Consider the following 16,796-nt stretch of genomic DNA (forward strand, 5'->3'; position numbering starts at 1 on the left):
GGGAACAATTTGGAGAGACTTCTGAAAAAATGTCATGCTCCAGTGCAGCAATTTTTTTTGTTTCATCTGACCGTAAAACCCATCCCGTTTGAAGTTCCAGTCGTGTTAGTTACTTTTCAAACTTTCTATGGACAGATGAAACAACAAAAAGAGCTTTTTGGCAGCAAACATCATGGGTTTGGTTCATACAGGGATAAAAAAGTACCCCATGTGTAAAATGACAAACTCTGCTGTCTCTTTAATGCTGTGGGCCTGGACATCTTGTTCAGAGACATGGCATCATGGCTTCCATCAAACACCAACAGATAAAAAAAATCAAAACCTGACAAACTCTGCTAGAAATCTTTTAACGGGGGCCATGTTTGGATCTTCCAACAGGACAGTGATCCAAAAACAAACATCAAAACAAAAATGGCAATGGCCATCCCAGTCCCAGACCTGAACCCTATAGAAAATGTGTGGGCTGAACTGAAGAGGAGAAGCGCCAACATGGATCTGTATGTAGATTCTGTATGGAGGAATGGTCTCTGATCTCAAAACTCATCAGGCTTTATAGGAGAAGACTCAGAGCTGTTATCTTGGGAAAAGGAGGTTGCAAAAAGTATTTAATAAAAGGGGCCAAATAATTGTTCACAATGTGTTTTGTAGAAAATAATGTGATTTTCCCCCCACTTTCAATTCTATTATTTCAATAAAAGGTTAGATTTTTGCATAAAAAATTAAATTAAATAAAAACATCAAAAGGATAAACAATGCATATTTATTTTTAACAGCCATCTTTGATCATTTTTACCAAGGGTGGCAAATATTTCTGACCAGCCCTGTATATCCAGCCTCCCTCCCTCTGTCTAGTGCTCACATTACAGATTTACAGCAACTAATGACTAATGTTACTCTTGACCTGCGCCTGTGTTTGTCATGTTGAGGTAATGGCATTAACAAGGCTGTTTCTTGTTGGCGGGTGTATTAATGATGTCCTGTGTGGTGTGTGATGACACAGGGTGAGTGCGGTGGCCGAAACGTGAACTCTGAATTAGAGATCAGGTCACGAACACGCTCCATATCTCTGGTTTCAGTCTCTTTTTTAGTCATTTCCATCATCACTCTATTTCTACATCTTTCTTCCACAAACCCAAGCTCTTCATTCAGTCAAGGGGTAATCAGTCTTGCTTTTCGGTATTCAATTATTAGACCAATCGTTTTTATGTCACTGTCTTAAAGAAAAAACATTGATGACTAACTTGCAAGACTAAGTATTAGCAGTTTATGCAACCGGCCTCAAGTCTGACTGAAAACTGTGAAACAACGTTTTTTTTTTTTTTTTTTATTAAACAGAATTAATAACAATGAAAAAATAACTAGGGGGGAAACACATAAATAGGTATTTAAATATATAAATAGGGTTTAATGAATTATCAAATAATTCAGTTGGGTTCTGTTTTTAACATTGAACATACAGGTGCAACTCGAAAAATTAGAATATCATGCAAAAGTTATAGTTTTGATGATTATGGCTTATAGCTTATGAAAACCCCAAATTCAAAATCTCAGAAAATTTGAATATTACATGAAATCAATAAAAAAATAAGGATTTTAAATACAGAAATGTCGGCCCTCTGAAAAGTATAATCATAGAGACAGAGCGCAACGCGTCATAATCTGAAGACCACGCCCACCAAGGGGGAAAACAAACCAACGGTCTCCATTGACTTTGCATTGCGAGAGGCTGCCTCCTTGTCATTTCTTGCTTCTAAGAAAAGACAGAATAATGCCTAAAAGCTGCTGTGTGACAAGGTGTACAGCAAACAAGCTAAGAAACCCAGAAATAAGTTTTCATAAGCTGTCGACCCCAAAAAACGAGCGTTTGAGGACATAAAAGTGGATACAGGCTGGAACGAATGGGTAAATTGTGGGATCCTGACACTCAGTATGCACTAAAATACACCACGTGTGCAGTAAGTTAAACATTTGGTCACTGGTGAGTCAAATATCCGAATGTCAGTTTTATATATTATATTTCTGTAAGATAAACTATCCTGTGTTGCCGATTACGGTCTCCTCCGGCGGGCGTACGTTAGTTCTCAGAGTAATGAGACACGTGACGCTCTGTCTCAACTGCCTGTATCCACTTTTATGTACTAAACACTCGTTTTTTGGGGTCGAGAGCTAATAAAAACTTATTTCTGGGTTTTTTAGCTTCTTTGCTGTACACCTTGTCCCACAGCAGCTTTTAGGCATTATTCTGTCTTTTGTTAGAAGCAAGAAATGACAAGGAGGCAGCCTCTCGCAATGCAAAGTCAATGGGGACGGTTGGTTTGTTTTCCCCCTGGGTGTGGGCGTGGCCTAAATACGCTCTGTCTCTATGCATATTTATATAGTTATATATACTAAATATATTAGTTTCACCTTTTAATTTGAATTACTGAAATACATGAACTTTTGCACGATATTCGAATTTTTCGAGTTTCACCTGCAATCAGAGAAAATTCAAATTCTCCACATTAGTGGAGGTTAAAGGTCAAAAAGACAACATAAGAACTTTTTAAAACACGCAGCACACAAAATGTCTCATTTAAAAACCCTGTTGAGGAGACCATGCTGTATGTGTATTATAACATCCTGCATTCATTCTTGAAATTCCCTATCCAGTATCTTCTGATTCCCTCATGATTCCCTCAACCAAGTCATACTCACACATGTGATAACCTGAAATTGCTTCTATTGATTTTCCTGTCTTGTGTCATCGTCTCCCACAGCTGCTTAGACACAGCCACATCTCCGTGCCGAGTGCCTCTCCATGGTGTGGTATATCAGGTTGTCGTCCAGAAAGGACAGGTCGTCGTCGTATTGGACGGGTCGACAGCAGGCGGTGGGAGGGGAGCTGCGCAGAATGTTCTTATCCCCGCCGGCGAGGCTGGTGAGGATCTTGTCGTAGTTCGTGAGTGAGTTTACACACACGCCGCTGCAGTAGCTGAACATCATCTCCTCCTGACTCCGGTAGCCCAAACCCAGATCTGACACTTTCAGCTGGACTTGTCTTAGTGCACATGCTCTTTCTTTTCCTCTCTCTCTCTCGTCACGACTCGGCCTCTTTCTGTCCATCTTGTTACGGAGGAAGCCTCTCCGTTTCAGAGATCTCTTGAATCTGTGGATGAAGGCTGAGTCGGGAGTGGGCAAGCTGTCTGAGGACAGAGGAAAGAGATGTTCCCACAGTTACACTACAGATACATCTGAACAGTCTGAACCAGACCAAGGAAGTTTTATGTAGACAGATTATTCTCTTTGTGTATATGCATGCTTTGAAAGGGTCACATCATTATGTCGTTTAAATGCCCCCTAGGTAAAAATTTTGGAAAACCATACCGATATTGTCTCCCTGTAAACTACAAAAATGCGAATTTGTGAAAACAGTGACGTACGTGTTCAGTCAATACATGAATATCAGTCACGTGGCCTCTTACGTCATCCGCTCTTTTTCCACTTGACTGCCACCATCTTGAGTACCTCGAGTACTGTCTATGGTACTGACAAGCATTAACTAGCTAGCTTGCTACTATTTACAGCTTCGTACGGATACAGTAAATGGCTACGAAAGACAACATTTCGCACCTCGATTGCCATGAAAAGAAACGCTACTTTCAAAAAATAATATCGTTAGGGTGTGATCCCTACGCGATACCTGATGCGTACCTCAAGCCTCTGTCCGCTGCTACCGAACTACCAATCCTGGCATTCAATGATATCTGATGATATTATATGTTGATCCAACTATCTTAAGCGTGTATTTAAATGGTCCAGGGGCAGAACTTTTGCCAAGCGTGTCAGAGGTTCTGGGTTCTAATCCGCACTCATATTTAAAAAAAATTTTTTTTATCAAAACCGATTATGTTTATCAGTGGTTGTATATCAGGCAGGGACACGTTTGTGTGCAGTTTGTTTTGTAATTTCACCGGAACGAATAGAGAGTCTCTCCACATTGAAGCGCGCGTCCGAGTGAACTGTGCGCGAGCCACAAACAAACACAAACACAGACAAGTTTTAGAAGTGAGTGACGTCAGTGAGGAGACATTGGTGACATCATCTGATATTCATCTATAGGCACGTAGTGTTTCTTTTACAAAGTGACATTGCCATCTAGTGGCCTGGCAGCAGAATACAGCGTTTTTAGTCGTTTTTGCAGATCCATGTGAACGATGATCATTTTGACCACGTTGTCATCTGTACATGAAACTTTTCAAAAACGCACAGGAAAAACATTTACATTTTTAGTACATCGTTGTCGTGTAAATGTAATAGAGGCAAGCTAGATAGAGCTGTGCGTGTAAACCTCTCTGGCCTCAAGAAGCGCTAGTGACTGATGCTAGAGACTGCGAATGTCTTCAGTGTTCTTGTTCGCGCGGCTGCCTACCATGCTGGAGATGCCGGTTCGTTTCCTGAAAGCAACTATGGTCACAAGTTCCGTTGTTATCAGCATAGTTCAACAAGTCTGTGTTTCCCGAAACCATAGTTCCAACAAACATTCACAAGAAGCATTGCAAAGTTGCTCTCAACCTGAGGTTAGAAGCATAGTTTGTTTATGTAACAGATTAAAGTCTGAATAGAAGTTAAGGCTATAGGAATGTTGCGTTTACGTGTGTGTAACACATTCTGTCCTTTGGGACTTGCCGTAGGCAAGAGAGATGGGCATGCGCATAAGATGACCAGGGGTTGACGCGGGAAAGATTAAAGAGTGTGCACCGTTCATGGAACTTCTGTGTCTCGTTTTCATTATTTTATTATCCAAAAGTGTTTAGGCGAACCCAATACAAAAGCTCGGTTACATTTGCATGACATGTGGACTCAATAAATCCTTATCTTGAGAAAAACAAGCAAACATGACATTCAGTACAACCTGTATCTTTTATTTAGAATACATACAAATGTAATTTACGTCTTTTAGTTTGTCGAGATTTAAAGCACCGTTTTTGATGAGTGCGCATGTGCGAACGTGATCTAGTAAGAACGAGCCTATGATTGAATCTGAGAATAAAGCAAAATAACTGAGAAAAATGAGGAATAGTCCTCAGATGCCATGTCTGTAATTTATAGCAAAACATCTAGTGTTAATTTGATCTCAAACAGATTCATTAAAAGAAGTTATTACTCCAAGAACTGTGTGACATCATTAACCAACGTGGTTAAACGACCAATTTGAAACAATACGGTTTCGGGAAACATCTAGTCGTGATTATCTAGTCGATTTCTTCAATGATGCATCGCACTATGGTAGTTAAGCAGCGAGTTACGTCGTTGTCAGGGAAACGCAGCACAGAGCGGGTTGAGTAGGACCGGTTACATTGGTGCCATGACCCGGATGAGAGTGACGTTTAGAGGGGTGATTGAAATAAGGGGCTTTCGCACTGGAGGAACCTTTTCATAGTTCCTAGAACTATTGACGGAAGTTCCCTGATTTTGCCGTGTTCGAACCGCAGAAACTAGGAACGATTTTAGTTCTAGGAACTCCTTTTAGAGGAACTAATTTAGCTCCTACTTCAGAGTCGGGTCTAAACCAGCACTGTAGGAACTATCCGTGACGTTAGTGTTCGCTGATTGGCCGAACGCACGGGAAACACCAGCACCCGTCATTTAAAAAAAGGCTGTGTAAACACACATATTACAGCCTATATTTACTCCAGAAACGAACTATACGAACATGGAAACCTGTGATAGATGGGCCTCTTAACCTTTACGCTGAGGAGAACATCCAACGCAACTTTGAGTGGACCAAGAGAAACATGATTATGTATTTCTGCTCAGCAACACTGGACATCAACCACACGTCATACGCTTATAACTTTTCATTACTGTCTACTTTCTATGTATAACAGCTCTATCTAATAACGTATTAGACAGGACTGTTGGACAGAACGCAAACTAGATGCATGTAAAACTAAATCTTTCATTTTTGCTGGAGAAACCCTTGGTTAGGGGACCTCAAGAACAAAAAGGACTGATAATAATAAATGATATGACCCTTTTTGAAGTGCACTGCACATTGTGTTTTGACAGTATGTAAAGACGGTAGTGTTTTGATGTGCTTTGTGAAACGGTACCCCCCATTTACAACCATGAGAGTGCGAGTAGAGCGATCAAAGAGCCATAACGTGATATAGTTTGCATTATTCTGACAGCTTTTAGCAACAATACTGCTTTTGTCCACGGGCACCAGATAAAATACAGGTTTTCTAAACGGAGATGAGTTGTAAGCTGATAGAACTGGAGTAGTGTGTGTCTAGTGTCCCGCCCAGGTACAATGGGTCACCTGAAACTTCTTTACTCAACCACCACAACAGTATCAGGTGTGTCCTGAAACGCGCTTTATCACACCTGTGTGTATTCGTGTGACTGTTATTTATTTAATAATAAGAATCAAGTAGCTTGTCCTGACCTGAGTGACTTCTTGGCTGCGGATGTTTGATCGTTCGAGCATCAGGCAGATTTTGGTTTGCTTTTCTCAGCAGGTCCAGTCTTTGAGAACACTGAGTGTGTGGCTGTGAGTAGCGAGTGTGTCCGACTCTTTTGGGGTTTTGTAGAAGCAGCGCGACAGACGACACGCCGCTCAGCATCAGTGCACACGCCAGCATCACAGCCCAGATCTTCATCTTCCTCTCTCCTCAGCTCAGAGAGCCTGTGTCGAGCAGCACAAACTCACATTACACACATGAAGTTCAGTCAGACCGTTTTATTAGAGTAAACTGCAGCCTTTATTGTATTGTATTTCTATCACATACTTTTAGACAGCCCAGCTTTGTACCTTTTTTGGAAAAAATGATTGAAAACGTTAAATTAATATATCAGTTAAGACAGATATATTGCTTTTTTTTGCGGTTGTCAGTTGTTTTTATTTATTTACTTAATTTCTCTGTCAAGCAAGTGCAAGTTTGAGCTACTGCGAAAAAGGCACTTAGGAATTACATTTCATGTAGGCTAATAATTATAACAATTAATTAGTAGTATTATTATTTAACTGATAGTATAATGTTATTGTAATTATTATATTACCCCAGACACCTCTTTAAAAAAAACACAACTAGCCACTATATGAAAAAAGGCACTTTGACGACAAAAATAATCACAAATATATAACTTAATATGTTGTTATTATTAAAGTAAATTATTACTAAGTAAATTAAAAATATCCACAACTAGCCAATAGCTACTAAAAAAGCACTTTCTAAATGAACTGACATAATTTATTTTAATAAAACTTTATTATTATTATTATTAAATTTGATATTGCCCCAAAACAATTAACATTAAGTTTTAAAAAATACACACAACTTTAACACCATTAGTAGTAGAATAAATAGTAGTATATAGACCCAAATACAATTTAAAATTAAAACGTAATAAAAAAATAAATAAAAAAAAGTGATCAATGAAGCTTTAAAAAAAAACATTGAAAAAGATGTCTGATTATCCACTCACCTGAGTTCAGCTCTGTGTATCCTGCCATCAGCACTGATGATCACAGAGCCGAAGGTGCTTTCCGAAAACATTTATAAAATAAAAACAGCGCATATTATATTTCCTTTCAGCTGACTCTAATGTTCTTCTGCTGTCAGGGATCATCGCTGACCAACTACATCAGCCTCTTCCTGACGGCGGTTTAACATATGATACCAAATAAATTAGTGTTGCTATACATCCGCTTCAATAATCAGATTATGGTTTTTAATTGAATTGATTATTGAATTGTTCAGGTCCAGTTCGTTCCCGCGCCAGCTGTGACGACGTGCAGTGCGCGTGAACAGTTCGCGCGCTCAGTCAAAACACGCTGAGTGACATCATGGACAAAGCAAACCGCCTCCTGTCCTGGATATTATTAAACGTGCTGGAAAGATCGCTAAAGATAAATATGCAGTAGCTCTATTATGAAATGTATGCTGCCTTCACGTGCTATCGGAATTATCGTAAATACTAGTTCCCTTGGTAAAAAAGAAAAGGGGGACAGGATCGCCCTTTCAAGTCAAAATTTAAATGATCTCGTAATCACGACTTCAGAAGTGGGAAGTAGGAAATGTCCGATAGCACGTGAAAGCAGCATTATGATAATTTAGTTTGCCGTTTCTCACATATTAATTATTTTATTATTTATATTCAAGTGATCTATTGTCTCGTTTCACAAGAAGTCCGTGCTGAAGGGATAAAATACACAATAAAGTAACTTACCTGCTATAATTTGTTTGGCAAAAAAAAAAAAAAAAAACCTGTTGATAAATGGATTTCCACTTCCAGCTTGAGATCAGCGCTCATTTCCATGACACACGCTCCCTCTACCGGTCTATAGTCTACAGTGCAGTGCATTTAAAATGTACAGATGTCCAAATCTGGATTACTAGTGCTCTAAATTATGGCAAGCCGTTTTATCTTAAATTGTTCCCAGCGTTACTCGTCGTAAGTGCATTTTTACTAGTAAGAATTCAATTAGAGAGCGCTACAATTAAATTCTTATAGTAGCAATTACAATTAGAGAGCTCTACAAATAAATTTGTATGTCTCCATTGACTTCCATTCATTTTTAATTACGGAGCTCTACAATTGAATTGTTACTAGTAAGAATGCAATTGCAGAGCTCTTTAATTCAATTACAGAGCTCTGCAATTATACATATCTTTAATTCGTTTTTTACTAGTAACAATTCAATTGTTACTAAGAGCTCCGTAATTAAAAATGAATGGAAGTCAATGGAGACATATGACTAGTAAAAATGTATTTGTAGAGCTTTCTAATTGTAATTGCTACTAGTAAGAATTGAATTGTAGAGCTCTCTAATTGAATTCTTACTAGTAAAAATGCAATTACGACGAGTAACGCTGGGTACAATTTAAGATAAAACGGCTTGCCATACTAAATGGGATCACATATCACAATATGAAAAGATCAACAGGTGGGCTAGAAGAGTCCTTTAAGTGTTTTTATTTGAAGAGAAAGAAAATAGCAAAATAAAATGATGCAAACATTCGCTTTAATTTTCCAATTCCTTTAAACAGTCAGACCCTACGGAGCCCCTACAAGGACATGGTGACAGAGAGAGAAAAAAAAAACATTTGTGAGAGAATGCAAAAACATTGAAAGATAATTGTTCCTCCTATCTCCGTAGCTCCTCATCTGAACCACACATAAATAAAAACAAACAAATGTATATGCAATAAGGGATGCACTATTTAGAAACTGCTATTGACTGTCTCTGATGATTGTGTCATTGTAATCAATATAGCCTACAGTGTTAAAAACTGTTCAAGTTAAATATTTAAATTTTGTTTGATGTTGGCAGGGGATTATTTTATGGGGACAAAATCTTTTCTTTTTTTATGTAGGTACGGAAGGACATTATAGATAGCCTTATGCGTACTTTATCTACTTTATCACTGTTAATGATTCAACAAAAATTAAGTTTATGTATAATATTAAGTATAAATATGCTATAGGGTGATATCAGCTAAATTGGGCCACTTTTTGGTAAATCGTTTGGGACAATAATACAATACCATATATGTCTTTTCCATGTGTTTTTATGATTAATAATGACTGTTTTTGATAATTTTGTGCTAAAATGATGTAATAAAATATAATTATTTATGCCCTACAGTTCTTGAAACATTAGCTGTGCCAACTTTTTTTGCATGAGCAGTTTCAGGTAAAATGGGCCAGTCAAACTACAAAGGGAAATATTTATTTACAATCAAATTTAATTTTAAAACACAATTGCTTATACAGCCACATAACATTTAAACTGTATTAAACAAACATATTAATATTGTTCTATTAAAAAAACAAACATTTTGGGTGCAAAGTCAAACCCATATTCAAATTGCAATTGCAATTAAACAAAGTCATTTTGGAACAGCATATATAGATCAGTGAACTGATGTGTGTGTGTGTGTGTGTGTGTGTGTGTGTGTGTGTGTGTGTGTGTGTGTGAACACATTTAGAACAAAATGTACAAATAAAAAAAAAATCTCATTCAAAATTGATAATTGGTGTGTGTGTGTGTGTGTGTGTGTGTGTGTGTGTGTGTGTGTGTGTGTGTGTGATTATTGTGTGTGTGTGTGTGTGTGTGTGTGTGTGTGAACACATTTAGAACAAAATGTACAAATAAAAAAAAAATCTCATTCAAAATTGATAATTGGTGTGTGTGTGTGTGTGTGTGATGAAAAGATTTTTCTTTTCTCTTTTTCTGTCTCCTCTGCTTGTCTCCTCTCTCATCTTTTCTTGTCCTCTCACTTCCTCTCTCTTTCCTTTGGATTGGGCTACCAAGAAAATCATCTCCTTATCAAAAAATATGTTCAGATACCAAACTAACAACATTATTTCTGATTGATGCCATCAAGACAGATATTATGCATATTTTTTTATGTGCATGTTTTTTTTATTTATAGATTTATCATCCTTATAATAGTTTAGTCACATTTGGTATGCCAGACTACTTACCATGCAGCTTTCTGGTGCAGTCTTGATTAGAATGATTGCCCCGCCCACCATAGCAACCATAAACCAATCAAATCACCTGTTACTTGTTAAGCACAGTTATGACAACAGTTTGAAATCCTTTGCAGTCATTGGCTCTAAATTCCAGAGGGGCTGGGACTCACAAACCTTAAATTGCCCATTTTACCTGATGGCCCATTTTACCTGATATCACCCTATATTCTAACATTATTATTTTACCAATTTGAAAGTTTCATTACATTATTTGTACCCGGAATCCACCCTGAATTCATCCTTCTGCTTTTTTGGATCAAAGTTATCATCACAATCCTATACTGAAAAGTTTTGAACAACACATACTGTTTGATCCAGATCGACATGAAACCAAAAACCTAAACGTGATCTAATCCGATTGCAGAATCTTTTTCTTTTTAACCATATTCAAGATTTATCCAATCCGATCGCCTGTTATTATTGCTAATTTGTCTGTTTTCTCCTATCTCGGCCATTAAGGCATTGCCGTACTGTATGTGATGTGTTTCTGTCAGATTGTGAGGATTTTTTCATATCATATAGGCCTATATATTAACTGGAATCATTATAATTATAATTCAGTACAATTGGAAATGTATTGGACAAAAAAATAGTGAATATTCAACAAGAAACTGTTGATAAACGGATGTTTTAGAATCAGCACTTTAGCATATGACTCCCTCTTCCGGTCAATAGTCTGAAGTGCAGCACATGTACATTACAGGTATTACATAAGCCTTCTTATCACCTGTTGTAAACCGTAAGAAGCCACACTTTAAGAAAAAAAAAAAAAAATTTGATTAAATATAATGTTGTATAATGTAATATATGCAACATTAGAACAACATTATATATATACTGTATATATATATATATATATTTGGGTTTATGTGATGAAACAGTCTTAAGTGTGTGTGTGTGTGTGTGTGTGTGTGTGTGTGTGTGTGTGTGTGTGTGTGTGTGTGTGTGCGTGTGCGTGTGCGTGTGCGTGTGCGTGTGTGTGTGCGTGTGTGTGTGCGTGTGCGTGTGCGTGTGTGTGGACTAAATTAAAATGTCAGTAATCACAGTGAATGTTGTCACTAATCAGGCTGATTAATCATCAAACTCAATTCAGATCTCCTCTGATTTTAGCAGGGAAAACAATGTAGATAATCCAGATGATTGACATAAACATCCAATTCTATAAAATAAATGATTGCTTTGAATCTGAATTCCTCAATTTCCGGTAGAATAGAGCAAGACATTCCTCATATCCTCAAGGAGGACGAAGAGGAGAGAAAACATGGACAGGACAACTGTGTAAAAAGAGTCCTATCTATCTATCTATCTATCTATCTATCTATCTATCTATCTATCTATCTATCTATCTATCTATCTATCTATCTATCTATCTATCTATCTGTGTGGTTTTAATACCCACCATAAAGTTGATCTAATGTCATTCATCCCCGTTCATCTGCACCTTTACCGCTGAAACTTTCCCTCCTTCATCCTTCAGTGTGTGTGCTGTAGTGTTGTATCGACCAGTCTCCGTGTTGCTATATTGGTCAGAGTTACTGAAGCGAGCTCAAGTCTCCATCTGTGTAGATTAGACCATTATCCTCTTAACTCCGAGTGTCCCAGCCTTCTCTCCTCACTGCTCCGCTCAAACACACTCTGGAATAAGAAGAAACTTTGCGTCTGGCTGTGATTCACGGACTCTCGTCGGGTGTGTGTGTGTCGTGGCGCTCCGTGGATGCAGAAGTTGTTCAGAGTTGATCGCGCGCGTCGGGTCTCCTGAGGGCCCGCACACGAGGAGTGTGTGTGTGTGTGTGTGTGATCTCCAGCAGACATTAATCGCATCAGACCGGCTTCAGCGTGCATATAAAGACCTGCAACAGGCTACACCGAACATTCAGCGCTTTTTATTCTCTATAGGAGTTTAGAATGAGGAACAACAGCATTTGAAGCTCAAATCGACGCGATCAGTATTTCCAAAATCATAAAGGATTGAAAATGCGCCTCCAGAGGAGAGTGATGCTGCTTCTTGCATTGGTGTGGATGTGGAATATCGCTCTCTGCGCAAGAAAGTCTAGTGCACGGAAGTCAGGTGAGTGTCATTTTCATCACTGCTGTTCTTTTGTTCAAATTTAGTCATATTTTTTTTTTAAATGATGATTAGATTATGCAATACACTGACCCCAACAAATAGGCTATTTGGACACACACACACATGTCTGATGTCATTGCATTAAATACAGTAGGCTATCTTCACTAACTTTTCCCCATTTTTGCGCAAGGTCTTTAAATCAGCTGGTGTTTTGTTGAGTTTCGGTGAATGTATGAAGTCAGTTCTTCTCAAGTTCATCTTCATTTTGAACTATTCCTACTTTTTTTCCATCAGACCTGTCTTCTTTATAATAAATGACACCATTTTGTTAACTAATGACAAGACATTCACACATTTTTAAGAATGCATCAGGTATCTGGATACTTTTTTGAGCTTCTTTATGTCCCATAATCACCCAGGACAAACTTTTCGGCTATTCCGGTGGATGGATGTACAGGTGATTTGTCACATAGACATCTGAGGTCGCAGTCATACAGCAGGGTCAGCGCTGTATATGGGACTTCCATATGCCCTCCGGACGATCTCATGCCCAATGCCCGTAGCCAACAATTTAGAGTAATGAAAACCATCAGTCATTTCAGATAAACAAGCCCTCTGATAACTGACACTTTAGATGAAATGCTTCAAATTGGTGCTTGTCCCTTTGGTACCCTTGGGTATATGGAGATGCTTAACCTTAATGCGCTTTTTAGTGGTATAGCCAAGAAACTGGAAGCGATATTTAATTTGGTGGTCTTGATTTATTAAAAGACAAACTAAAGTCTACAGCCACGTATAGACAAGTTTGGTCGGTTTCGTTTCAGACCTTAAGGTTCCACCCTATGACAGTGGAAGGATTGAAAGTGTAGAAGTGAACTATTAGAAGTTGTTCTGGGCAAATGTAATGTTCTTATAAGTTTGATTGCATCATCTGTTGAAAACGATCTTTGCCTGGAGCCTTTTCTCTTTGCTTTGTATTGACTCAAAGTTGTTAATGAAAATTAGACATTTTTGGTCACAGAGGAAGGTTTTCTTACGTCACACAAACTTAAACATCAATTCCAATTTTGTTACTCCGTTTTCTGTTGCCTAAAAATCCATTCCTTAATGATATCTTTCTGGGTTGCTCTCGAATTAAGGATCCCGTTAAATCAATCAAGTATTGTGGCTTGTAAGTTCATGTCTGCAGATTTGGGTCCATCTATACTGCTAAAAGTTGCCAAAAGAATAAATATATGAGTTTCAAAATTATTATTATTTTCTTTTCATAGTACCTGCTGCTTCTGACTAGCAATTGCAAGTTGTAAATCATGGGCTGTGTTCAGAATAGCATGCACTAAATATCGTATCCCACAATCTGGCCTGGATCTACCATACGGGTAAGCACGTGTCCAGGGGGCCTTGCACAGAGAGGGGCAAAGAAGGGACTCCGTGATGGGAGTTTTTGTTTTGTTTTTTTTGTGCTACATAAAATATACATAAGGCTTGGCCTCGATCTTGAATAATTATCCAATCAGAATAATAATAAAAAAGTGTATATTACATTATATGATCCCGCTCTTATTCATGCAAATGCTTTTAAACCATTCATGTGCGACAAGACAAAAGTGTGACCGTGACACACACACACACACACACACACACAGAGAGAGAGAGAGAGAGAAAGACACACGCCAGCACACGTGCGTTTCGTGTTGATAGAATCATGCAATGCTCTTGACTTTATTCATGCAATGCTCTTGCTCATATTTTTGGGTGATGTATGAAACGGAAGTAATTGGAGCTGGGATTATATCTCTTTTTGACTCCTCACTGAATTGGACTCTAAATGTTAAGACATTCTTACACAAAATTGTGATAAAAATGCAAAGTAACTTTAAATTTACTTTATCTAAATGATATCAGGTAACACTTTACAATAAGGTCCTATTAACATTTGATAAATATGTTGCTCATTGTTAGTTAATGCATTGTTACAGTGCTTATTCATCTTTGTTATCATTAGTTAATAAAAATAAATTGTTAGTTCAAGTTAGCGCAGGCCCATTAAATATTAACAGATACAATATTATATTAGATACAAAATATTATTTTGTCTTTTTGTAGTTGACATTATCTAGAATTAATAAATGCTTAAAAAAAGGATTTTTGTTAGTTCATGTTAACTAAATGTTAACAAATGAACCTTATTATAAAGTGTTTTCAGATATTGTATTAAGTTTCATGGGATAAAAATTAATGTGAGATAATTCAAAATTCCTAAATTCCTTCCTAAATTAAGTTGTCTGTTACATCTATTATGGCTCTGTGTATTTGAGATCGTATTTCACATTCATTTCATTACATTCACAGTGCATTATGTTTTAATTTTGCGCTGTGCTCTGGTAACATGCTTTGTTTCTGTTTTTAGATTAGTCTCGGTTCAGATTGGTTTCTTTTCAGAAGGCAGTATTTTAATTGCGCCACAAACACCTGCAAATCATAACAGAAATATCAGAGCCAAGATCACATGGAACGTGCATCAAAGAGCGTATTAGTCAGACTCAAATTACTCGATTTCTCTAATGACTACAAACCTTTTAAGTGAAATGTCTTGATGTGTGTTTATTTTGGGGGAAAGCAATATCTTGTTAATGATCTGAAAGGAGAAAGTGATGCATTTGGAATAAATAATGTGTTTCTGTGAAACCACTGCAGGGAAGAGTTGATGATGGGATCACGGGATGCACTGAAAAACATCTGGTGTAGAAACTATTTTGGTAACACTTTACTTAAAACCTTTATGTATGAGGCATTATAAAGGTATTCATAAAATACATTAATAATGCATTGCATCTTTTCATAAATAATTGTAGCCAAAGTTACAATGCATTATAATTTTTGCAGATTCCTTGTTACATCTGAGATGGGTTGTTTGTCATGTTTTAATGCATTATACTTTCTAAATGTAAATACATAAGTGTTATATTATAACTGTTTTTCATGAGACCACACAATGCATTATAAGGTGCATTACAATACTTTTATAATGCGTTATATATGAAGGCTTTAAGTAAAGTGTTACCACAATTTTCATGCAGAAATGCTAGTAGGTCTAAATGTCTCTAATTACAAAGAAACAGCAAGTAAAATGACGTTGAACTACACATGACATTTTAGAAAAACTGTAATAGTAAACCTGTAAAAGTAGAAAAACATGGGAATACTTTACAATACGGTTTATTTATTTATAATGAGACTATTGTAAAGTGTTACCAAAAACATAGTATTTTCTTGTAAAATGCAATCCAGTAATCTTTGTTTTATTTACAGCTTTGAAAAATCACATTTACAGTGTAGAAACAATAATGCAATAAATTCCTAATATTTGTGTTGGTTAGGTGAGTTTCTTTGTTGAACACAAAAGAAGATATTTTGGAAGAATGTCAGAATAACCAAACAGTAGATGGACCCCATTAACTTCCATAGTATGCCATAGGATATTTCACTAGCCATCTTTGTGGTTTGATTGTGGTGTTGTCTTCCTGTCACGGGTTGCAGCGACACGCACGCACACGCACACACACACACGCACACGCACGCACACACGCACGCACGCACGCACGCACACACACACACACACACTCTCTCTCTCTCATTCTTGTACACCTATCTTTATGAGGACATTCATTGACACAATGCAATCTCTAGCCGCTTACCCTAACCTTACCCATCACAACTAAGTGCCTAACCCAAACCCTTACCCTAAACCGACTCTTAACCTAATAATAACCTTATCCCTAAAACCAAGTCAGACCCTCAAACAGGCCTTTAAAGGGGTCTCAGAAAGTGAGGACCGGCAAAAATGTCCTCACTTTACTCTCTTTGTCCTCACTCCAATGGTCTAAAACTCAAACTGGTCCTCACAAAGATAGTTGTACAAGTACACACACACACACACACACACACACAACTGTGCATCAGCGCTGTAGACATCAAACTTTTTACTCTGAGCGAGACATTTAGCATTGACCTTGTCCACAAGCATCATCTGTAATGCATCTAAAATCGGCCTGTTTTATATGCTTCTGTTTTCCTTTTTTTTCTTGTTACAACCTTTCTCATCAACACCACTGAATGAGTTACATTAACTAATTATTAGCTGTTTCTGCAAGATCTGTTTTTGGTCTAATGTTGATTCCTGTTGTTTAGTTTAATGTTGATA

General features: G+C 37.5%; 1 protein-coding gene across 1 annotated transcript; it reads right to left on the reverse strand.

Moving 5' to 3' along the window:
• Positions 1-1,440: 1,440 nt before the first annotated feature.
• gdnfb (glial cell derived neurotrophic factor b) lies at positions 1,441-7,704 on the reverse strand. Its single transcript, XM_082171182.1, has 3 exons — positions 7,468-7,704; positions 6,428-6,667; positions 1,441-3,182 (listed from the first exon to the last, which is right to left on the reverse strand). Exons 2-3 carry the CDS (start codon positions 6,639-6,641, stop codon positions 2,761-2,763), a joined length of 636 nt encoding a protein of 211 aa, XP_082027308.1. The 5' UTR covers positions 6,642-6,667; positions 7,468-7,704; the 3' UTR covers positions 1,441-2,760.
• Positions 7,705-16,796: the final 9,092 nt, after the last annotated feature.

Source organism: Leuciscus leuciscus (assembly GCF_965113295.1).
Source record: "Leuciscus leuciscus genome assembly, chromosome: 5".
NCBI lineage: Eukaryota > Metazoa > Chordata > Actinopteri > Cypriniformes > Leuciscidae > Leuciscus > Leuciscus leuciscus.